Source organism: Erinaceus europaeus, chromosome 13, assembly GCF_950295315.1.
Source record: "Erinaceus europaeus chromosome 13, mEriEur2.1, whole genome shotgun sequence".
NCBI classification, from domain to species: domain Eukaryota; kingdom Metazoa; phylum Chordata; class Mammalia; order Eulipotyphla; family Erinaceidae; genus Erinaceus; species Erinaceus europaeus.
The window spans coordinates 15,008,322-15,034,137 of NC_080174.1; the positions used below are offsets into that span (position 1 = coordinate 15,008,322).

General features: G+C 42.0%; 1 protein-coding gene across 5 annotated transcripts in view; it reads right to left on the reverse strand.

Moving 5' to 3' along the window:
* SASH1 (SAM and SH3 domain containing 1) overlaps positions 1-25,816 on the reverse strand; it is a 465,315-nt gene that overhangs the window by 71,188 nt on the left and 368,311 nt on the right. For all 5 annotated transcript variants that reach the window (XM_060205372.1, XM_060205373.1, XM_060205370.1 and 2 more), the window contains exon 8: positions 19,053-19,154. In XM_060205372.1, coding sequence (XP_060061355.1) covers positions 19,053-19,154 — 102 coding nt within the window. The remainder of the gene's footprint in view (positions 1-19,052; positions 19,155-25,816) is intronic.

Genomic DNA, 25,816 nt, shown 5'->3' on the forward strand with positions numbered 1-25,816 from the left:
AGCATTATTGCTGAGGCTAGGTGCCTGCACTACAAATCCACTGCTCCTGGAGGCCATTTTCCCCATTTTGTTGCCCTTGTTGTTGTCGGAAAAGACTGTTGTTAAAACCCAATGTAAAGCATACAACAAAAGACAGAGAGAAACTGAGAGAGGAGGGGGAAGACAGAGAGGGAGAGAAAGATAGTGAAGCGACTCCCCCCTGCAGGTGGGGAGCTGTGGGCTCAAACCAGGATCATTACCCTCGCCCTTGTGCTTTGCGCCTAGTGTGCACTTAACATGCTGCACTACTGCCCCTGCCCCTGTAGATATATTTTAAAGAAAGGGTGAACATGGAATAAAATCTAAACCATAGAAGTCAAAGCACTGACACAGTGGAGCAAAGTATTTAGATCCACATTCCTAGTTGACACAAGCTCTAAAATATACCAGTTCTTCCCAAGGCTGTTGACAATGCTTCTTCCTCAGCCTAGGGTATGTTTCTCTTCCTCTCCTGAAAAGAGCTTATTGGACTCCTGTGACCTTCCCACATTCCCTCCATGGCGTGGAAAGGACCTTCCTACCTGTCCTTAGTGTACTCCTAGAAATATCCTCACTAAACTCCGACCCATGTGCTCTACCTGTCTCTTCTCTAGTGTTTATGGGGACTGATGTGAAGGAGATAAGTCATGTTTGCACAAGAAATGAGAACAAGAATGTTGCAGAAGACATTCCTCCTTCACAGAGCTTCTGGGTCAAAAGTGTAGAGTGAGATGGCCAGACAGCGGTGCATCTGGCTGAGTGCGACACATGTTATCATGTGCAAGGACCCAAGTTTGAGCCCCAGCTCCTCACCTAACATGAGTATGCTTCTTAAGTGGCGAAGCAGGCCTGCAGGTGTCCTATCTTTCTCTCCCTCACTGACTCCCCCATCCTCTCAATTTCTCTCTGCCCTATCAAAATAGAAAACTAAACAGAATAGAGAAAAAAATGGCTGCTGGGAGCAATGGATTCCTTGTGCAGGCACTGAGCCCCAGCAATAATCCTGGTGTCAATTAAAAATGAGAGAAAGTGAAATGGGAGAAGAATCCTTTGAGGATCAAAGAATGTAATGCTGTTAGCAGAATGCCAGCACCCCCACAATCAACATGGAGGGTCAGAAGGTGTAATGAGTCTTAAAAGAGGGAGAGGAATAAGGACAGAAGAGAATAAAGGACATGACTCCAAAGATTAGTCCCCAAATCATTAGAATTTGAATGCCAATGTGATTGTGTTAAAATATTGATTTTTCAAAGAAAAACTGCTGTCTGATGACTGACTATAGCTCAAATAAAACGGAGAACCGAACACTCAAATAGACCTTGAACAAGTGATACTTAGTCTCAGATTCCAATAGCTTTTGGAAGTGGATCCTCTGTGTGGATCCTACTTTTGAACCATCTCATTCTTGCTATCTCTTAAGGAAGAATCAAGATGAAATAAATAAAGGGCCAGACAGTGGTGCATCTGATTGTGTGCCTATATACCACACACAAGGACCCAGGTTCATGCGTCCACTTCCTACCTGCAGCAGCTAAGCCTCACGAGCAGTGAAGCAGTGCTGCAGATCTCTCTCTCTCTCTCTCTCTCCCTCTCTCTCCTTCTCTATCTTCCCTTTCCCTCCCAGTTCCTCTCTATCCCACAAAGAAAAAAAAAGGGAATAGTGGATTTTTGCCGTGTAGGCACCAAGCCCCAGAGATAATCCTGGTGATAATTTAAACAAACAAACAAAAATATATGAATCAAGTGTCACTAAACGAATGATAAGAATTCTTTTCTCTCCAAGCCCTTCTTAAGGCTGCCCCAAAGTAAGAAGCTGACATTTCAGGAATGGGGAGAGAGCTCACTGAGTTGAGCACATGGCTTGCTGTGCAGGAGATCCTGGGCTAAAACCCCAGCACCACATGGGAGCACCTTGGGTGGTGAAGTGTGCTATGGTGTCTCTCCTGCTCTCTTTCAAAGAAGTAGGAGGAAGAGAAGGGTGAGTGCAAGGAAGATGAAAATAAGAATAGGAATTGGACCAGGATGGCACCAGCACTATAGTGTGTAGGCATGGCCATGGGTTCATTCCCCAGTTTTGCGTCAAAAAAAAAAAAAAACCTCACTAACAACCAGGGATTGCACATCCAAATGCCAAGCCTTGACCCAGATTGTACTGTAAATACTTAGATCCAATCAGCTAGTCAGGGAAATGCGGTATATCCTGCTTGTGTTCAAGTGCTAGGTTCAACAAATAATACTGCCATTTGATTGTAGGTCAAAAAGCAAATATTTCAGAGCCGGGAGATAGCTCACTTGATAAGGTGTACATTTTCCCAAGCTTGAGGAGTGGGGTTTGAGGCCTCAGCACCACTTGGGAACACAATGCATAGGGTGTAAGTGTATCTCTCCAACCTCTCTCCCTCTCTGATACTGAAAAGAAGAAAAAAAAAAAGTCTGTTGGGATCTGTGGAATGGCAGGTGCAAAAAACTCCAACAACAAAGAAAAAAAAAAGAGAGAGCAAGTAATTATCTAAGGTTGTATGGCTCAACCTAATAAAAGGAACAACAAGCCAGAATGTACCTCAAAGTTATCTGAAACATAAACAAAAAATTAAACAGATACCCTCAGAACATGTTTAAAATAGGTACCCTCAGAATATGCAGACAGCGGTCTTGTTATTGTTCTGACAGAGGATGAGGGTGGCACCCTTCCTAGCCTGCACCTGAGAAAACTCTGCCGGGGGGGTGGGAAGGGGGTGGCAGGAGTCAACTTCCCAGTTACTTCTAGTTCTTCCACAAAGAATGACCTTAAGAACAGGATGGGGGTGGGGAGTTTGGGTGGTAACGCAGCAGGTTAAGCACAGGTGGTGCAAAGCGCAAGGACTAGTGTAAGAATCCCGGTTCGAGCCCCCAGCTCCCCACCTGCAGGAGAATGTCGCTTCACAGGCGGTGAGGCAGGTCTGCAGGTGTCTATCTTTCCCTCCCCCTCTCTGTCTTCCTCTCCTCTTTCCATTTCTCTCTGTCCTATCTAACAAGAATGACAACATCAATAATAACAACAATAATAAAAAACAAAGGCAACAAAATGGGAAAAAAAAAAAAAGGAACAGGACAGGCTTGGCGCCCATACCCACATCCTACAGGCCCAGCACCAGCACCAGTGCCCTAGATCATCCCAATACAATCTACTGCTTGTTCTTCACAAACAGTGCTCCTACGATTAGAGACACACTGAAACTAAATACCAGCCCATCTCTAAGCCCACTCACACAGTAATACCTCCTGAAACAGATCATTCATCTGAGTGTGTGCTTGGTAACTGCATGCTGTGTACACAAAGCTCGCTTCCCCAGATCTAGCCTATTTGTGTGTAGACATAAGCATGGCCACCATATCAGTGGTAAAAGCATGAATAAAAATAGCACTTTGGAGGTTTTGTTAGGAAGTGTGGCACTCAAAATGGAGTTAAGGAATCCTATGAGCTAGGAAAGGTCGCTTTTTCAGCCACCAGGTTCCAAATGCTACCATGATGCCAACCCAACTTCCTTGGGTAGAAGACCCCATCATGTGCCGTGGAGCCCCGCCTCCCCAGATCCCTGTCCCACTAGTGAAAGAGAGAGACAGGTTGGGAGTGTGGGTTGACCTGCCAATGCCCATGTTCAGCAAGGAAGCAATTACAGAAGCCAGACCTTCCACTTTCTGCACCCCATAATGATCCTGGGTCCATGCTCCCAGAGGGATAAAGAATATGGGAGCTATCAAAGGAGGGAATTGGATATGGAGCTCTGGGGGTGGGCATTGTATGGAAATGTACCCCTCTTATCCTATGGTCTTGTCAATATTTCCATTTTATAAATAAATTTTTTAAAATCACTTTTACAGGAACTCAGTATTATTCTCTCTCTCTCTCTTTCTTTCTTTTTCTTTTTATGCAGCACCAGGGAATGAACCCAGGTCCTGGTCCACATATAATACAGGTGAGCCAGACCCCTAGTCCCCATCCCCCTTGCCAAGCCCAATCATTTTCTTTTTGCCTCTAGGGTTATCAATGAGACTTGGTGCCTACACCACAAATCCACTGCTCCTGGCGGTCATCTTTTTTCCATTTTTGTTGCTGTTGGATAGATCTGAGAGAAATTGAGAGAGAAGGGGAAGACAGAGGGGGGGGGGAGACAGAGAGGGGGAGAGAAAGACACTTGCAGACCTGCTTCACTGCTTGGGAAGCAACCATCTTACAGGTGGGGAGCAGGGGGCTCAAACCCTGCGCTGGTCATTGTGCTTCTTCCTATGTGCGCTTAACCCTGCGTGCTACTGCCCAGCCCCCACTGCCAAGCCCAATTCTTTCTCTAATTTTTTTTTTAAGTGGGAGAAAGAAAGTGAGACACCAAAATACTGTTCCACAATCCATGAGGTTCCCCTTGGTGCTGTCCATGGTGTTCCCATGTGGTCTCAGAGACCAAACCCAAGAATCTCACTATCTGCTGCTTCTAAAAACTGAAATGTTTAAAGAGAAAGAGAAAGAGTAAAGACCTTCAAAAAAAAGCAGCCGACACTAGCATTCCCTGGGCACCAACTCTGTGCCATCCAAGTCATCACCCCCCCCCTTTACTGGGGGGGTTGGTTGGTTAGTGAATGATAGCAGTATAGTTGTTGGCACCCAGGTTTGATTTCTCATCTCCCTGTGATAAGTGTCTGCAAAACACCATTATCCTCAATTTAAGTCCTATTCTACCATCATGCACCAGTACCCCAAACCTATGCCCCACCCCCTCCCTTCCCCAGAGTCCCATGCTTCAGTGCAATACATCAAATGGAGTCTCAGTTTTACTCTGTGTCTCTGACCTTGGTCCTTAAATTTCACCCTCGAGTGAGATCATCTGGTATTCGGCCTTATCTTTTTGGCTTATCTCACTTAACACAATTCCCTCAAGCTCTGTTCAACATGAGAAAGTTGTGGTCTCTATACAGAATGGAATACTACTCCACTTTTAAAAATGATGAAGTCATCTCCAGGTAATCCTTTTAATGCCTTCATAGGCGAGAGATGCTTTCTCTAATTTTCTAGATGAGGAAACTGAGGTCCAGAGAGAAGCACCAACCAATCAGCTCACAGAGGCAGATCTAATAAACAAAAGTCCTGGGATCTGAACCTGACATGGAAGTCACATTTGTGAACTTAGTCAGTGGTTTTGCTTGTCCACAAAAGGTGAGCTGGGTAAATGCCTGGCTGTCCTGAGGCCAGAGCTTCCTTCCAACTTGACTTTCTTTAAAGATAAGCGACCTGTCAACGCCCATGTTCAGCGGGGAAGCAATTACGGAAGCCGGACCTTCCACCTTCTGCATTCCACAATGGCCTTAGGTCCATACTCCCAGAGGGATAAAGAATAGGAAAGCTATCAGGGAAGGGGAGGGGATACAGAATTCTGGTGGTGGGAATTGTGTGAAGTTGTACCCCTCTTATCTTATGGTTTTGTCAGTGTTTCCTTTTTTTTAAAAAAAATTTATTATTGGATAGAGACTGAGAGAAGTTGATGAGGGGAGATAGTGTGAGAGAGAGACAGAGAGACACCTGCAGCCCTGCTTCACCACTCATGAAACTTTCCCCCTGCAGGTGTGGACCAGGGGCTTGAACCTGGGTCCTTGTGCACTGTACTATGTGTGCTTAACCAGGTGCACCACCGCCTGGCCCCCAGTGTTTCCTTTTTATAAATTAATAATAATAAAAATATAATATGAAAAAAAGATAATGACCTTAAGGGACTCACAGTAAACACATGCCTTGCATCACCCCCTTTCACAGGGAGAAGGCTGGGGAAGGGAGGGTGGTGTGAATAAAATAATAATAAGTAACCTAAGCAGAGCTTCTTGCTTTGCTTCATCGAGTTAGCACAAAATGCCTCTTTCTCAGAAGACTTCACTAGGTGAAAATGCAGTGACCGTGCCTCTTCTTGTCTCACCATAAGATGTAGAACTAAAGAATCATGACTCTGAGGCTTCTAAGGAAAAGCTTAATGTACCCCAATTCTGCACAGTTATCTTAGTTCTAGCACGGGAGACGGCATAATGATTATGCAGCGAGACTCTTATGCTTGAGACCCCAAAGTTCCAGGTTCAATCCCCATAAGCTAGAACTTTGGTAATAAAATGAAATGAAATTAAAGAAAAGAAGTAAAGGAGCCAATCATCTTAGTTCAAAAATCTTTTTTTTTTGGGGGGGTGAAAATTAAGGCCAGTGTTTTATCTAGCATATTCCCACCCACCTGAATAAAACAAATGTATAAGAAAGCATCCACAAAAATCAGAACAATCATCTGAAGTTGCCTCAGGCATGACCAGAATCAGTCAAAGTTCCTTTTAAGACTGGGCTGGAGAAGAGAGTCCAGTGAGAGAGCATAGGATTTGAATGTCTTGAGGTACCAGGTTCAATCCCTGGGACTGAATATATCAGAACTGAGTGGTACTCTAGTCAGTCCCTCTCTTCCTCATAAAAAAAATAATAATAATTAAGTAGGGAGTCAGGTGGTAGCGCAGTGGGTTAAGTGCATGTGGCACAAAGCACAAGGACTAGCGTAAGGATCCCGTTTCGAGCCCCTGGCTCCCCACCTGCAGGGGAGTCGCTTCACAGGCGGTGAAGCAGGTCTGCAGGTGTCTATCTTTCTCTCCCCGTCTCTGTCTTCCCCTCCTCTCTCCATTTCTCTCTGTCCTATCTAACAACGTCATCATCAACAACAACAATAATAACCACAACAATAAAACAAGGGCAACAAAAGGGAAAATAAATTTTAAAAATTAAAAACAAATAAATAAATAATTGGGTCTTGTGGTGGTACAACTGGTTGAGCACACATGTTACAATGTGCAAGGACCTGGGTTCAAGGCCCCAGTCCCCACTCGCAGGGGGAAAGCTTCACAATTGGTGAAGCAATGCTGCACGTGTTTCTTGGTCTCTTTCCCTCTCTTCTCAATGTCTGGCTATATCTATACAATAAATAAGTAAATGTAAAATAAATTAAAAATGTTAGTACATATTTTTAAAAATTATTTTTGCAGTCTGGGAGGTGCCCCAAAAGTACAAAAATTCAGAATGAATAAGCATGAGGTCCTGGATTTGTTCCCTAGCATCGCCATATGCCAGAGTGAAGCTCCATCTCTCTTTTTATCTTGTGAAACAGATAAATCTTTCTTTCCTCTTCTTTTTTTTTTCCTCCAGGGTTATAGCTGAGGCTCAGTGCCTGCACCACGAATCCACTGCTCCTGGAAGCTATTTTTTCCCTTTTGTTGCCCTTGTTGCCTTTGAGAAGGGGAGAGAAAGACAGACGCCTGCAGACCTGCTTCACCGCTTGTGAAGCAACCCTCCTGCAGGTGGGGAGCTGAGGGCAGGGCTTGAACCAGGATTCTTACGCTGGTCCTTGCACTTTGCGCCACGTGTGCTTAGCCCACTGCACCACCGCCCAGCCCCCAACAGATAAATATTTGAAAAGTTTTAGTCTTAATCTAATTACATGTAGAAAAGTTTAGAACAGTTTTAATTATTCAGGCACAGAGAAACACAACCTGGTATAAGGAAATGCTGACATCTGACCCAAGAGTACAAGTCTTCTAGCAAATCATTACCAGAATCTATTTCTCCTTCTTTCTCTTCATTCCAGTAATGGTCAAATAAGTACAGTTCTTCTGCTTGAGAAATAGTGAAGCACCTATCCAGTCTCCCTCTGTTTACAGCTTGCAAACATTCCCATGAAAGCTTTAAGGAGCAGATCCACACTTCTGCTCAAAAGCCACAGTGACCTCGTCAACTCCAATCCCTTCAAGTAAGAGAACCATATCTTAAGAGCTATTTAAAAAGTCCCTAGGAAAAGAGGTATTGTGAAAAGTGTAAACACTACTAATGCAGTTATGTAGAAATGCAAACTACTTTCATGGCTGGAAACAACTCTCTTCTATATTTTCTCAGAAGACACAAAGACAAGGTCAGGTCAGCAGGTGACTCGCTCGCTCTAGAGCACGAGGGTGAGGAGGGCTGGGATTTAAGTGCCTGCAGGAGATAAGCTTCACAAGCAGGTAGAGCAGTGCTGCCAACTCTCGCCTCCTCTCTGTGTTTCCCTCACTATTTCATTCTCTCTCATCCTCTATCTAGAGGAAAGAAGAAAAAAAAAAACAAAACAGACCATCAAGCATGGTGAAGTCATGTAGGCACCAAGCCCCAGCAATAACCCTGGTGGCAAAAAGCCAACCAATCAACCAACCCAGAAAAAATTCCTCAATAACATAAAAAAAGAAAGATAAGAGATAGAAAGAGAACCCTTCCCTTCCCTTTCCCTTCCCCTTCCCCTTCCTCTTCCCTTTCTTCTCTCTCCCTCTCCCTCTTTCTTTTTGCCTCCAGGGTTATTGGTGGAACTCCGTGCCTCCACTATGAATCCACTATCCAGAGCTCCCAGAAGCTATCTTTTTTCCATTGTTGCTGTTATTTTGTTGTTGTTGCTGTTGTTGTTGGATAGGATAGAGAGAACTTTTAAGAGAAGAGGGGAAGACAAAAAAAGGGGGGGGGGGAGGAAGACACTTGAAGATCTGCTTCACTGCTTGCGAAGAGATCCCCTCTGCAAGTGAGAGGAGAACCATTTTCTTGATGACGCCTCTGGTGGACCTGAATGACAATGTTAACATGGTGGCAGGTGTGAGTTGTCAATAAAGTTATGCATCCAAGTGATACTCATTGAATCAAAGTCAGCAAAAAAAAAAAAAAAAAAAAAAAATATATATATATATATATATATATATATATATCTGAAACTCATCAAGTTCTGAAGTTGCTAGGTAAATCTATAGGTGGGGGAAAATGCTATTTGATTATTTGCTGTCATTTAAAAAGGTCTTATGGGATCAGCTTTTTCCAAATAAGAGAAAGTAAGTGATTCTGGTTTATATTTTGCCATCATCGAAATGTAGCAGTAAAACTTTTGCCTGAGTTTTAACTTAACAGACTTCGGTTAGAAGTCCTCTCTAGCAAAAGGAACATAGTCAAACACGTGGAATAATCCAAGTTCTATTTTCTTCCATTCTGTTTCAATAGAAGCTACCAGAGTCCAAGAAAAGCAGGGTGGCTATACAGAGAACCCTCACATACACATCCCTCAGAGAAACAGAAGGAAATAGCCATTCTGATCATAAAGGGAAACCCCAAGAGTAAAAGCTCAGTCCTTTTATTCCATCATATTCAATGTTTGCTTTGACCATAACAGAATCTAAGCTGTTCATCACCAGAGCCAATAAGAAAGCAGCTTAGAGCAATATTTTCTTGGCTTTTGGGACATTTTTTTGCTTTTCTTTTTCAAAGAAAGTGCTAAGAAAGGGTTGGCAAATAGCTTTTCTGATAGTGCTCCTGCTTTGTTATATGCCTGACACAGGTTCACCACAGCAGAAGAAGGTTTGGTGTTGTGGTATCTTACTGTCTCTCTGTATCTATAAAAGTTGTCTAGAATGGTGAAACTGCAGTGACAAAAATTGGCAGGTTTATTTCAGACCAAGCTGTGGCAATCTCTCCAAAATATCAAACTTGAATCTTGTGGTTTGAGGACAATGGTCGTTGAAGCAGGTGGACTAGCTCTGAAAAGCCTTAGTCAAATCCTTTCTGCTTACATGGGACAAGTTTATGGCTCAGAATTTTAGAAAGTCCCCACAAAAAGACTTAACTGTCTTGCTCCAGGCCACCCAAACACCTCATCATATAGGGATATTTTTGTTGAGACATTTGAAGTCCTCAATCAAGGAAATACTCTAAATAGCTTTTTGAAAAAGTGACCGCTTGCCTTTGTCTTGGTCACACAAAAGTGTGGGCACAGCTCAGTCACACGGCTCCTCCAGAGCTCAAACCAGACTAGAGGCAAAGTTATATTCTGAGTTGGAATGAAAGGCTATGAAGAGAGTTGCGGAGAAATATATGGGATTATTATAGCACCAAAGATAAAACACAACAGCTTTTTTTTTTTTCCACAAATCTTTCCCAACTCCAAACTCCCCTGCAGGTAAAAGCAATCAAGTATGAAATGACGACTTCTTTACAAAGTAACTCACTTCACAAAACTGTCGGTAATGGTTTCCATAAGAAGCTGCAGATACAGAAATGCAATTCCATTTTTTTTCCTGAAAAGCACATTCTATGAACGGAAAGATGAATTAGACACAAAAGAGAGGCCACCAGCAGACTCTAAGAGCAGAGATGCTTTCTTGCCCTTCCTGCCCTGCCATGATTACTCTCTATACAATATCTGTTAAGATGAGTGCATTTCAGAGGCTGGCTGGTGGCACACTCAGTTGAGCTCCTACATTACTATGTGCAAAGATCTAGGTTCAAGCCTGCATTCCCCTACTTTGGGGGGAAGCTTCACACATGGTGAAGCGGTACTGCCTCTCTCTCTCTCTCTCTCTCTCTCTCTCTCTACCTTCCTTTCTCCCTCTCAATTTCTCTCTGCCGTATCAAATTAATATTTAAAAAATTGTATTTATTTTTCCAAATTTTTTAATTGTCTTTATTTATTGGATAAAGACAACTAGAAAACATGAGGGTAGGGAAGATAGAGAGGAAGAGAGACAGAGAGACACCTGTAGCACTGCTTCACCACTCACAAAGCTTTCCCCCTGCAGGTGGGGACCAGGGGATCGAACCTGGGTCCTTGCGCATTGTAACATGTGCGCTCAACCAGGTGCACCACCACCTGTCCCCCAAAATGTATATATTTCTTTATTTGCAGAGCAAAAGCCTCACACACGTTATACCATCATTCCATGCTACTTTTTTTGTTTAGATAGTGAGATAGAGAGAAACAAAGGGAGAGAAACCACAGCTGTGGAGCTTCCTCAAGAGTCACTGAACTTGGTACCAGGTTTGAGGCAGGGTTTCATGCATGGCAAAGCACAGCATCCTATGGGTCTCCCTCTGGTCTAAAGATAATTTATAGAACACCATAATCTACTACCATGCACGGAGCCCCAGCAATAACCTGGTGGCAAAAAAAAAAAAAAAAGAAGAAGAGACATAAAAGTATGTTTTTTACTAACATTTGTGTCTTGAGTGAAAAGGCAAATAAAAATAAAACCCAGTCAAATGGACAGCATAATTTTTCTAAGCATATTCATAATCAGAAAGTCAACTTAAACTCAAGAAGGTACAAAAATTAAAAAAAAAATTAAATAGAGAAATCTTAGAACAAGGTGCTGGGTGTACCAAGCACATATAGTACTAAGCACAAGGACCGGTGCAAGGATCTGGGTTTGAGCCCCCCACCCCCCATCCTCACTCACAGAGGGGACACTTTGCAAGTGGCAAAGCAGGTCTGCAGGTGTCTATCTTTCTCATTCCCCCTCTGTCTTCCCTTCCTCCTCTCTCAATTTCTCTCTGTGCTGTCCAATACAATGGGGGAAAAATGGCCACCAGGAGCCGTAGATATATAGTGCTAGCACTGAGCCCCAGAGATAACCCTGGAGGCAAAAGATAAAAAATAAAGAAATCTTACAACATAGCCTCATTGGTGCAGAAGGCTAAATGAAAACTAAAGTTGTCCACATATGATGGAAAGTACTAAAAATAAAGGTCCAGACAGCTAATACAGAAGCAGGTTTAGTAAGTTCTCGCCCAGAATTTCTTTTGAAAACCCCCAACGCTCACAGTAGAAGTCGGTGATTAATGAAAAATGGTCAAGAGGAGACTTCCCTCTGGCAAAGAAAGCTATTTTTCCCTTCCCCTGGTAACTATCTTTAGCCCTTTCCACTCTTGGAATCCATATGTGAATATGGATTTATTGTGAAGCGACGTGCAATTATCTCATGTCAGTGAGGAGGGAGGGGGAAAAGCTGATGGAATCAATGCAAATGAAACCCCACAGCATGGCGGCCTTCAATATAGGCATTGAGGGCTGGTGACAAAGGCCCTGTGATCCCTGAAACTGTCATGGCCTGGGCATTCCTCACGACAGCCAGTGGGCTATTTACATCTCAGTACAGAAAAGAATCGATAGAAATCTAAAATGTCCTCCTTGTGGCACAAAAAAGATAATCAAAGCACCCAACTCTTGGCGGCTGGCCGGACACAGGGAGAATTATCCAAAATTAACTACTCTGCTTCCAGGCAGAGTTAGAATAATCGGGGAGACATAATGGGAGGGGAGGGTTCTGAGGGTGGGGGCAGGTTCTGTAAAATCACCAGACAAAATAATGTTTTCACATTATTCACAAGAGCTTCACATAAGCTGGGATTATGGTCATCACTGAGACTTCACTGATTAGTTGACTTTTATATATTTATTTACTAAATAAAGAAAGAGAGAAATTGGGGGCCGGGCGGTGGCATACCTGATTAAGTGCACATATTACCAAGTGTAAGGACCCAGGTTTGAGCCCCACTCCCCACCTGCAGAAGGGATGCTTTATGAGCAGTGAAACAGGTCTGCTGGTGTCTATCTTTCTCTTCTTCTATCTCCCCTTCCTTTCTCAATTTCTCTCTGTCCTAGCCAATAAAAAAATTAGAAGAAAAAAAAAAAGGAAAAAAAGGTTGCCAGGAACAGTGGATTTGTAGTGCCAACACCAAGCCCCAGGGATAAGCTGGTGGCAATAAAAAATATATATATTTAAAAGAGAGAGAGAGAGAGAGAGAGAGAGAGAGAGAGAGAAATATTGGGGCGGGGGCGTAAAGAGACACCTGCAGTACTGCTTCACAAAGTTTCCCCCAGCATGTGGGGACCAGGGATTTGTACCTGGGTACTTGTGCATTGTAACATGTATACTCTACTGAGCATGCCACCAACCAGACCCTGGGTTGATGCCTTTCTTAGATAAAAAGGAAAAGAAACAGAGGGAGAGAGGGAAAGACGCCAGTGCACTGAAAAGTTTCCTCAGGTGTGGTGGGGATAAGACTGGAACCTGGGCCAAGTGCTTACATTGGGCCCGCGCTGATGACATCATCAGTAGCAGCCACAGGCAGGCTGCAGAAGTGGGTATGACTGTATGCAGAAAGTGAGCCAAAAAGCTACACATAAGGTAAATGGCATTGCTTCAGAAAGTGTTCTTGGTTGCTGAAAAATCCTCTTCTTCATCTCTCAGCAGGAAATCAACCCAGAGTTTCTGAAAGATCGTTCTAGAGGTAGAGGGAACATATGGTATCCCTGGCTTTTCATCCAGCTTGTCAGACAGGCTGAATTTATTTTCAAACTATCTATAAACAGTACTCTAAGATGTTAATAACTCAAGTGTATACATGGCAGCATGAGTACATAGCAATATCTCCATAAGTGGTCTCTTAAATGGTCTCTTAAATGTTCAAGAGAATGAACTCCTTCCTTTCAAGGAAGCACCCATTTTATTCTGGTAATTTATATCAAGATGATAAGCCTAGATCAGAGATATCTTGGAGGCTGAGCACAGGACTTGCATACTGAGGATGCAAGTTTAATACCCAGCACCATATATATGCCTGAACTTAGTGGTAGTCTGGTGTCTGTCTGCTTGTCTTATTAATTAATTCTGAGCCAGGGAGTGATGCACCTAGTTGACCACACACATTACAGTATACAAGGGCCCAGGTTCAAACTCCCTGTCCTCACCTGTGGGAGTAAGCTAAACAAGTGGTGAAACAGTGCTGTAGGTGTCCTTCTCTCTCCCTTCCTAGCTCTCCCTTCCCACTCAATTTCTCCAGACCCCCTTCCAAAAAAAGAAAGAGCAATGAGGTATACATAACAGAGTTTCATGCCTGAGGCACCAGAGGCCTCAGGTTTAATCCCTAGCACCACCATACACCAGAGTTGAGCAGCACTCTTAATTTAAAAAAATAAGGTAAAACTGAATAGAATATAAAATGACTGGACTTGGTGTATTGCACCAAAGTAAAAGACTGTGTGTGTGTGTGGGTGGGGGGGGTCAGGTCCTGGAACATGATGGCAGAGGAGGACCTAGTGGGGATTGAATTGTTATGTGGAAGCCTGGGAAATGTTACACATGTACAAACTATTGTGTTTTACTGTCAGTGGTAAACTACTAATCTCCCAATAGAGACATTAAAAAAGAAGAAGAAGAAGAAGAAGAAGAAGAAGAAGAAGAAGAAGAAGAAGAAGAAGAAGAAGAAGAAGAAGAAGAAGAAGAAGAAGAAGAAGAAGGAGAAGAAGAAGTAGAAGAAGAAGAAGAAGAAGAAGAAGGAGAAGGAGAAGGAGAAGGAGAAGGAGAAGGAGAAGGAGAAGGAGAAGGAGAAGGAGAAGAAGAAGAAGAAGAAGAAGAAGAAGAAGAAGAAGAAGAAGAAGAAGAAGACAAAATAAAGTGATGGTCTTGATTTTCTCAGAAAGGGGTTTGATAAACCTTAACCGTACTTTCTCGGTGTTCATTCAAAATGTCTCTTATATTCATTCACATTTGACTTTTTCCTGAATGAGACACACACTCTCTCTCTCTCTCCCTCCCTCCCTCTCTCTCTCTCCCTCTCCCTCTCTCTCTCTCTCCTTCCCTCTCTCTCTCTCTCTCTCTCTCTCTCTCTCTCCCTCCCTCCCTCTCTCTCTCTCTCCCTCCCTCTCTCTCTCTCTCTCTCTCCCTCTCTCTCTCCCTCTCCCTCTCCCTCTCCCTCTGCCTTATGAGTGTGTGAGGTTTTATTGCTGTCTTGTTTCTCTGAATGAAATCTCACAGCATCCTGCTGACTCAGATGTAATTAAGCAGCACCATATACAGTGAGTCTGAGACTGAAGGGCCCACTATGGATAACTGGGGCTTTGTGTTCTCTCCAAAGTTGGGCTCGAAGCACATCAGGCCTGAGTTACTGTATTTGTTCTTCCTGATCTTTTAGGTTCATGATTTGCATTGGCATTCTGTGTGTCTTTAGGATTCAGAGTTAAAAAGAACCTGAAAAGGCACATTGAAAAGTGTAGACTCAGTTCTTTTGATGACCTCAGAATCCCAGGACACATTGCTGGACACATAGGACACATTTATGATTACAAGTGGTCACATCTCAGTCTCGCTCACATGAAAGCAAATCAGGCAGGGTTTTCAAATTAATAACCTTGATCTATTTAGTAGCCACAGCTCAAATCGGGTGCTTGCTTTGGGAAATGAAGGCTAAGAAGTCAGGGAGAGTTCAATTTGCCTCTGAGAAGCCACCGTGTATTGCTTAGCTGTGAAGGAAGGTTAAAGGCAGGGTCTGCAGGTGTGGAGCATATCCCATGCTCTTGAAGCAGGCAGCAGGGTGGACATCTAAATACATCTCTGCTCACCAAGCATTTCCCAAGCACATTCTGTGAGGAGGACACTGAGTGAGACCATCCCAAAAGACACAAAGGAAACACAGCATGCCTTCCTTACCTCAGAAGCTCATGGCTTCCATGGAGTCAGGAAAAATGACCAAACTAATCCTGACACTCTAGGAAAACTGTTAGGTCTGACTAACAGCAAGTTTAGCAAAAGCACTAAATAGGAAGCAACAAATTATAGGTGAAGTTAAGGAAAGTTCACAGAAGAAGTGGCAGTGGGGTTCTGTTGTCTTGAAGGGTGAAAAGATTCTCACCTGGGAAAGTTGGAGGAAGACATTTTGGACAGAGGAACGTGCATGTGTTAAAGCAGTGAGCACAGAAATACTTTAGAAGAGGGGGTGACAGGTTAGAGTGGAGACACTGACTAACGTCAAATCATAGGGGCTGAATAGTGGCACACTTGGTTGACACACGTGCTAATATGTACAAGGGCCAGCCCTCACCTTCATGGGAGAATTTTCATGAGTAGTAGAGCAGTATTACAGGTGTCTCTGTTTCTCTCTCCCTATCTCCCCTTTCCCACATTGTCTCTATTGAAAAAAGAAACACACACACACAAAGAAAACTGGCCACAAGAAGTAGTGGATTTGCTGAGCAGGCATCCAAATCCCAGAGATAACCCTGGTGGCAATGAGTAAACTTTTGGGAAATACTTGGCTGTCAGAAAAGAAAGAAGCTATAGACAGATGGCTGGATGTGTGAAGCACGGACAAAAGAATATCAGAGACTAAAAACATGAGGAGTTAGAAATCTAGCAAACCAAACAAGCTCATGAGAAATGAAAACTGGAACCCCACCCATCCTTGCTCCACACAATTTAATCTTGGTGCCATGACTTGTTTGCAACTCTGGAATTCCCATTCCTGCAGTCCCTGTGGAACTCCTAGTTTAGCAAGCACTGTGTTGATTCCACTGATACAAAATGGATAACAAAAGTTATCAAAATCGAAGAACAAGCACCACTGCCTCTGTCTACATATGAAATTATCTTAAAAGTAAAAAACACTAAACACTACCCCCTCCCTACTTACTCACACCCAGTGGTAAGATGTAATAAACTCAGCCCTTTTAGGATAAAAAAAAAAGTCAGTATGTGAAAATCAGTTCCGCCTTTAGATGGTAGTAACAATACAATTTGAAAATGAAATTAAGGAAACAGCTATCATTTACACCAGCATTAAAAAGACTAAAATACTTGAAAGTAAATTTATCTGATGGGGAAAGACTTATACTACTGAGAGTCATTGAACACTGATGAGAGAAACTGAAGAAAACATAAATAAATGAAAAGACAGTATTCATGACTAGAGGACTCCATATTGTTAATGTGGCAATGTTACCCATGTCAATCCCTAATTCAAGGCAAGCCCCATCAAAATTCCATGGCATGTTTTGTAGAAATAGTAAAACCCATCCTAAAATTCATACAGAATCTCCAGGGACCCGAATAATCAAACCAATCTGAAAAAGAAGAGCCAAATTGGAGAGCTCACTTCCAGATTTCAAAACCTACTACAGACTCCATTAATCAAAACAGTCTGATCTGTGCAGAAGGACAGCTGCACACACCAATGGAATAAAACAGATTACAGAAATAAACCCGTGCAACCACAGCCGCTCATTTTTTGAAAAGGAACCAAGTCTATCCAATGAAAGACAATTTTTTTTCACCAAATGGTTCTAGCAAGATTGGGTATCTACCTGTGAAATGATGAAACTGATCCTATACTTTATATTACACATAAAAACTTCAACTTCAGATGACTCAAAGATCTAGAGTTAAAAATGAAAACTATTGCAGCCTGGGAGGTTGAGTAAGGTGCTGGGTTTGAGAGTATAATGGTACCTTGTATTGCGTATGTCAGAGTGAGGCTCTGGTTCTTTCCCTCTCTCTCTCCCTATGGTGTGAACTAAATAAAATAGACCTTATTAAAAAAAAGAGTTAAGGCTATAAAATGTATAAAATAAAACATAGGAAGTAATGTTCAGGACACTGGATTTTGCAATGATTTCTGGGATTTGATGTTACAGCCCACCAAAAAGAAAAGCAACAAACGAAAAATGTAAACTGAACTTTAAAACTAAAAAATATATGTGGATAAAAAGACACCAAAAAGGTAGCAAAGGAAAGTCAATCCACAGAATGGGAGAAGGTATTTATAAAATATAAAGTTGATAAGGGACTGGGAGTCGGGCTGTAGCGCAGCGGGTTAAGCACAGGTGGTGCAAAGCACAAGGACCGGCATAAGGATCCCGGTTCGAACCCCGGCTCCCCACCTGCAGGGGAGTCGCTTCACAGGCGGTGAAGCAGGTCTGCAGGTGTCTATCTTTCTCTCCTCCACTCTGTCTTCCCCTCCTCTCTCCATTTCTCTCTGTCCTATCCAACAACAACAACAACAACAATAATAACTACAACAATAAAACAACAAGGGCAACAAAAGGGAATAAATAAAATAAATATAAAAAAATAAATAAAAAAGTTGATAAGGGACTAAGATCCAAACATATAAAGGACCCCCAAAACACAAAATCTAATAGCAACCAACCAATCAACAAACCCAAGAATAGACAAAGGACTGAGACAGAAATTTCTCCCCCAAAATATATACAAATGATTAAGTACACAGAAAGTCATCCACCATCATTAATTATTATAGAAATGCATATAAGAACCACAATAAGAGGCAGGGGTTGATAGCATAATGCTTATGCAAAGAGATGTTCATGTCTGAGGCTCCAAAGTCCCAAGTTTAATACCCTGCACCACCATAAGCCAGAGCTGAGTAGTGCTCTGGTAAAAAAATAATAATAATAATAAAATAATAGTAATAATAGTAAATAAATACAAATTAAAAAGAACCACAATAAGAAACCATTTCATATCCATGAGGATGGGTACTAGACAAAAGAGAGAAAAAGAATGCTAGGAGAAGTATAGAAATTGCAACCTTCAAGTACTCCTGTCAGGGATATAATTGGTGTGGCCATTATGGAAAATAGTATGGCGCTCCTCAAAATGGTAAATTTAGTTACTACATGAAACAGAATTTTCACTCCAAGGTAATAGTACCCAAAAGGTATCTACATATCAATGTCCACAGTGTTGTTCACAACTGCCCCAATGTAGAAATACCCACCTAGGTATCTAGCAGCAGAAGAACGGACAAATAAAATGTGGTGGATACAGACAGTAAAATATCATTCATTCACAAGACGAAATGCATTTCAGCTATATGCTACAATAAGGGTGAATCCTGTGAACATGACTAAGTGACAAAAGACAGACACAGAAGGATAAATAGAGGAGTCCATCTATATGAAGACAAGTCCATCTATACAGGTCTGCAGGACAGTCAGACTCTAAAGAGAGAAAGTAATATGGTGGCTTCTAGGAAGAGGAGGAGAATAGGGAGCTACTGTTTAATGTTTGTTGTTTATGGGCTTTCTATTTTGGACAACAGAGCAGTTCTGGAAAAGAATTGTGAAACAGGTGAGATAGCAGTGTGAGTCTACTTTGTACCACCGAACTGAACACTTAAAAATACTTAGCATGGTAAGTATTTGGTTATACATACTTTATCACAGCTAGGGAGAAACCCAGCATGATTAGCATTATTCAGACGTGTCAGGTTAAGGAAAGTGAATAACATGTCAGAAGATAGGTTTCCTTTCAAATTGAAGAGGGAGTTGCAAGTAGGAATTTATAGTCTGAAATGGTGTACGATGGCCCTTTAGAGTAGAAGGGGACCAAGATGCTTAGAAGGCCGGCACACTCACGTTGCAATTTGACGAGCCATCAAATGACTGGTAACAACCATCTGGCCAGTCGGCAGGATCCAAGGTAGCTGACTGCCGGTGCTGTGATTCATACTCCTTGAGCTGCAACAAAAAGAAATGGAAAACTGAAATGGAAGGAATGGACCAACGTTATCCACCAAGCAGTAGAAAGAACGCATTGGACACCTTCTTCACCCACAGTTGGTGACTAAGGGCCAGCCAACCGCAAGGTCTCCCAAACCCAAAGGAATATACATGCCTTGCCTTGAGGGTTTTGTCTACATCAAACTCACAGACACAACGGACTCTTTGTATCTGTGTTCCCAAAAAAGAAGATTCATTTTTTCCCCCTCCAACATCCAAGTGCATCTTTTCCACTTAAATTTTTTAGTTCAAAACCACAACTTGCTGTTTGACCTCTGACTTAGCCTTTTTGTGTTCTCTTTCTCAATCAAAGACACAACCTGGTAGATTATAGACGTTTTTATAAAACAGGTCAAGATCTGAAACCAACTATCAAACAATCTTTTAAACTTTATTTAATTTTTTTTCTTGTTCCGGGTTGCTTCAAGTTGCTAGGCAAATGCTATAGCCCCACAAATGTTATGGGGTTTATTTGGGGAACCTATGTGCATGAAAGCATAATCTGGTATATCCATCCAAAGACATTGGAAGCCTGGGTTCAGAAGTATGTTTCAGGGCCAAGTGGTGGTGCAGCGGGTTGAGTGCACATGTTACAATGTACAAGTTCATGGGTGTGAGCCCCTGTTCCCCACCTGCAGGGGGAAAGCTTTGTGAGTGGTGAAGCAGTATTGCAGGTGTCTCTCTCCCTCTCTATTACCCCCTTTTCCCTCTTGATTTCTAACTGTCTCTATCCAATAAATAAATAAAGCTAATTTTAAAAAATTTAAGTAGGTTTCTACTTTTCTGAAAAACACAGAAAGATCAGGGAAATATTACAGCAAGTATTACCAGAATGACTAGTATGAGAAGTCCAGGAGTGGAGAAATTTAACTCTGCTACACAATACAAGTAAGTAAGTTAAAATCCAGTAAGAGTAGTTATAAAATATAAATTGAAGACACAGGTTGAATCATATTCCAGGATTAAGTCACAAAAACCAGGAATGATCTGATCTCGAAGATCTGATAGCTGGAGATGGTGTTAGGCCTGTCTGTCCTCTGGTGAGACCTAGATGTGGCAAAGCCACCCTGTTGACAATATCCCCTGGGACAAAACCATTTTCCTAAGCATTCTTTCCACTATGAAAATCTTTTAAACACACACACACACACACACACACACACACACACACACACACACACACACACACACACACACAGAGAGAGATCACCAGGGGGAATGCAGAGTGTAATTGCTCTTGGGTAAGGGCTAACCTGCAAAACCAGATACCAACTGGGAGCCTCTGGGCAAATTGCTCAACCCCTTTCTGCCTCAGTTGCTCCGCCTGGAAAATCGAAGGGACAGAAATCAATAGTGCAGCAAAAGCTCTTAGCTTTTGCTAAGATGTATGTAATAGAAGAGGAAGAGGTGTGTTATTATCCAGGGACACACACAGGAAAGGTAGGCACTCTACTGCTGAACCTGTGCTATACTGCCAGTTGTAAACATTTTTAGGACAGAGACAGAGAGGGGGGAGAGGGAGAGGGAGAGGGAGAGGGAGAGGGAGAGGGAGAGGGAGAGGGAGAGGGAGAGGGAGAGGGAGAGGGAGAGGGAGAGGGAGAGGGAGAGGGAGAGGGAGAGGGAGAGGGAGAACACCAACCATAGAATCAAAGCTTCCTTTAGTGTGGTGGGGGCTGGGCTGGACCCTAGGTTGCTCACATGGCAAGGCAGCAGCCAAGTATCCATGTGAGTAATTTAGCCAGCCCAGCCAGTATGAATCTTTACGGTGCATTTCAGTCACCTATTAGATTGCTCCCCCCCCCCCCCCCCGTACACATTGTTCTCTGAAAGGCTACCTTCTCCCTGTAGGATGAGACCAGTCATCAGGGGTGAAAGGGAGCTCTGGCTTTGTTTATTCAAGGTCTCTGTTCTCCTGTAATACTCGATCTGATGTATCCCCATCTCCTATGAGTCATTAAGTAAGTTTCGTCTTTAATATAAATAAAACAAATTCCTAATGGGACCATCATAAATATTTTTGATGTTTTCTTTCTGCTATCTGTCCACTTGCACCCACCATTCACTTTGGGGCCTAGGAGTATTTATGATTCTCCCACATTCAGTAAAACATTACAAGATGACCTAACTTACCATGGATGGGTGAATGGATAAAGAAGATACAGTATGGAACATTACTTAACCATGAGCAAATTCTGCCAGTTGAGAGCATTATCTAGATGAAATACAACAGTCGGGGGTGGGGGGGGAGGCAGGCAGTACTAGTAGCAAGGATCCAAACAAGGATACTGGTTCAAGCCCCCAGCGCCCCACCTGCAGGGGGGATGCTTTACAAGAGGCAAAGCAGGTCTGCAGGTGTCTTATCTTTCTCATTCTTTATCTTCCCTCATCTCTCAATTTCTCTCTGCCCTATCCAATAAAATGGGGGGAGGGGGCACCAGGAGCAGTGGATTCAGAGAGATAGCACCAAGCCCCAGCAATAACCCTGAAGGCAAAAAAAAAATCAGTCAAGAGAAAAATAAATATTTTATGATCTTATATATGCAGAATCAGAGTCAAAGTCAAAACACCTGACACACAGAAAAATAGATCTGATGTATGAATTGGAGAAAGGTGGTTAAAAGGTATAAACAGTTTTAGGATAGACAAGAGCTGGGGATGGCATGTACAGCATGGTAACTATAGTTAACATTGCTGTTTGATATGGAAGAAAGGTAAATTCTATGAGTTCCCACTATTAAGAACACTTTTTTTTGTTTATTTTTATTACACCTATCTGAAATGATGGTTGCTACTGAAACTTAAGCAGTAACCGTTTCCATTAAAATGTGTAAGTCAAACCATCAGGCTGAATATCTGTGACTCAGACAGTGAGTTATGTCAACCAACTATCATTAAAACTCAGGGCAGCTTTGGTTTGTTTGCTTGGTCTGATATAATCAATAGATTCAAGTTGACGCTCTATGCATAGCTCTCTTATTTTCTGATTTCTTCATTTCAAAACTCCATGTATTTTAAAAGTTAAAAAAAATCAGTGTTTTTTATATGGAAAAAAATCCTGGTTATGACTCATATAAATTACATTCTTGTGTTTCACTCTGCTCCCAGGGAAGTTTTGACTTAAATAGAATTTCATTGAGGAAAGACAACTGAACTGGTGGTTTCATTTGCAGGTTTACACATTTTAAAGAGAGTTTAGAGATTTCTTCAGCACCGAAGTTTTAAAGTAATGATATTTTAATTCCTTTATTGGGGAATTAATGGCTTACAGTCAACAGTAAAATAAAATAGTTTGAACATGTGTAACATATCTCAGTTTTCCACATAACAGTTTAAACCCCACTGGGTCCTCCTATTTCTTCCAGGACCTGAGCCCTTCCCACCTCCTCACCCCCCCCACCCCACCCCAGAGTCTTTTACTTTGGTGCAATACACCAACTCCAGTCCAAGTTCTGCTTAGTGTTTTCCCTTCTGTTCTCAGTTTTCAACTTCTATGAGTGAGATCACCCCATATTCTTCCTTCTCTTTCTGGCTGAAAAGTAGTGATATTTTAAACTTTGTTTCTGCCTGTCCAGTATGAAGTATACTTCCTAATTCATGTTCTATTTGCTCCAGTCTCACAGCTTTCTCACAGATGAAGTCTATGGCATGACTTTTTTTTTTTTTTAAAGGGCAATCTTTACTAATTTAATACTCACTCTGTCATTAAGACCTTACGGATAGAGACCCAAAATGTTCCTATTTCTGTGTGTGCTTATTGTAAAGAACATTCAAATCTGGCTGGATGCCAACCAGACCTCCCTGGGCAGACGACCCCACCAATGTGTCCTGGAGCTCTGTTTACCCAGAGCCCCGCCCCACTAAGGAAAGAGAGAGACAGGCTGGGAGTATGGATCAACCTACCAACACCCATGTTCAGCAGGGAAGCAATTACAGAAGCCAGACCTTCTTCCACCTTTTATACCCCATAATGATCGTGGGTCCATACTCCCAGAAGGATAAAGAATAGGAAAGCTATCAGGAGAGGGCATGGGATATGGAGTTCTGGTGGGAACTGTGTGGAGTTGTACCCCTCTTATCCTATGGTTTTTGTCAGTGTTTTCTTTTTATAAATAAAAATTTAAAAAAAGAGCATTCAAATCCTACCTAAACTATATCCTTTTCTTTCCAGCTGCAATTTTAATTCATCTCTTTTTATTGTGTCATTAGCAGAGTTTTAAGACAAAATGTAACAAAACAATATTCAGTATATCCTGAAAATGTACTGTTTAATAATCCTTCATATACTTGGATGCAGTGATTAAGTTCTTTCCTGTTTCTTATCCAGAAGAAATCCTTTCCAACTTCACTCTACAGAGCTCTTTTAAAAGCTCTCAATCCTTTTGTTGCTGCTATGGAATCTTTTCACGAGCCTCTCAAGTTGCCCAATGCTCTGTAAATTATGACCAATAATATACCCAATAGCTGTTACAAAGAATTAATTCAATGACATACACAGTTTATAGTGCTCTGCTACAGTAGCTACCAGCCTCCTTTTGCAAAGTTATTCTCCTGGTCCCAGTTCCTAAGAGTGTAAGTTGATTCTAACACCTGCTCTGGAGAACTATCTATGGATTACAGGAGGTGTCTCTCCAGACATGCTTAGAAGACTGTTCCTTTCTCCCCAGCTTTCACACTTGTTTTCTCTGGCAGAATTACAGTGCAACTTGTCTTCCAGATTCTCTATTGCATGTGGGGTAGGGCCCAACTAGAATTCTCCTGAAAACAATCTCTATCCAACCTCTTCCTCTGCTTTTCCTGCCTTTCTGCCTTACTCATAAGTTGACAAAATTTCTGTATTAAATCATGTGCATAAGACATCTTGTATCGAATTCAACTTCTAGGGGACAGATATAATGGCTGGCATCAGGAGAGGTTCACAGTGTCAACACATCAGTCAATTCATCACAAACATCAGATCCCCCCCCCCCCCCGAGTCCCTTAAGGACTTGATTTTTGGACTCTTATGTAGATATAACCCTGTGGAATCAGATAAATAATTTTCATGTGGATAAGAAAGTGATAGTTAGAAAGCAGACAAAATTACACAATGGCTGTTTAGTATTAATTTTCAGAAAATAAGATTATTAGATCATGGTCAAAGATCTCTTATCTCATACCAAAATTGGTGCCAGCTAAAATGTCAAAGAACATATTTTTCTTTTTTTATATTGTTGTAGTTATTATTGTTGTCATTGTTGTTGGATAGGACAGAGAGAAATGGAGAGAGGAGAGGAAGACAATGGGGGAGAGAAAGATAGACACCTGCAGACCTGCTTCACCGCTTGTGAATTGACTTCCCTGCAGCAGGTGGGGAGCCGGGGGCTCGAACTGGGATCCTTACATCAGTCCTTGCGCTTTGTGCCACTTGCGCTTAACCTGCTGCGCTACTGCCCGACTCCTTGGGACATATTTTTTTATAAGATAACTCGAATGTTGCTGAGTAGCAATATAACAAAACAATAGTGTTGTCTTTCACCCTGCATGGTGAGTGTGAATTTATGACACTCCCAGGCTGGCAAATCATAAACATAACCCAGATAAATTCATAATTCAAGGTTTCCAAGCACTTCACTACTTTGCCAAACTACTTCAAGATTTGAATAACCTAAAGCAACTTGCCAAGAACAATGTTTGCTCTTTAAACCTGCACCTGGAAACTATGTTATTTAGGGTATACCAGTTACCTAAATCCCCTCACCATCTGCTTCACTGAGGAGCTAGACTACTTCAAAGTACATGGATGGAAGACCCACAGTATCACTGTAAGAAAACTGTGAGGATCTGGGCAGTGGTGCACTCAGTAGAGCGGACATGTTATCATGTGCAAGGATCTGGGTTCAAGCCCTTAGTCCCCACCAGCAGGAAGGAAGCTTCACAAATAGTGAAGTAGTGCTGCAGGTATCTTTCTTTCTTTCTTTCTTTTTTCTTTTCTATTGCCCCTTTGCCTATCAATTTCTCTGTCTTTATTTAAAAAAAAGAAAAAAGAAGAAATGGTCACCAAGAGCAATGCATACACCACCATGCAGGCACTGAGGATCAGCAATAAACCTGGAGGAGGTTCAAAATTTAAAAAAAAAGAAAGAAAGAAAAAGAAAATGTCTAAAATACCCTTTGATTTCATAAAACTATTCAGTGTATAAAACCTTTAAAAGCACACCATAAGATGCTGCTTTATTGAATTCTGTACTCAAAATAATAATAATAATAATAATAATAATAATAATAATAAATAACAGGGACCAGCAAGAGAGCCCACCTGTGAGGGTACCTGCTTTGTGCTGTGCATCTGGAGGAGGACGTGAGTCTCTGGTCTCCCACTGAACTCACTAACCTGTGCTTTCCTTTCATTCACACCATGATTTTATCAATACACCAGAATTCCTTTTCTAACTATGGAGATTTATGGCTATGCTAAATGGAGTGTTTTTGACATGGTTACAAAGTTCTCCCAACATGCCTTTGTTTTTACAGTTTTCTTTATTGTTATTATTATTTAGATTTTATTTATTTATTAATAAGAAAGATAAAATGAGAGAGAGAAAGAGACAGAGAGAGAGAGAGAGAATCAGACGTCACTCTGG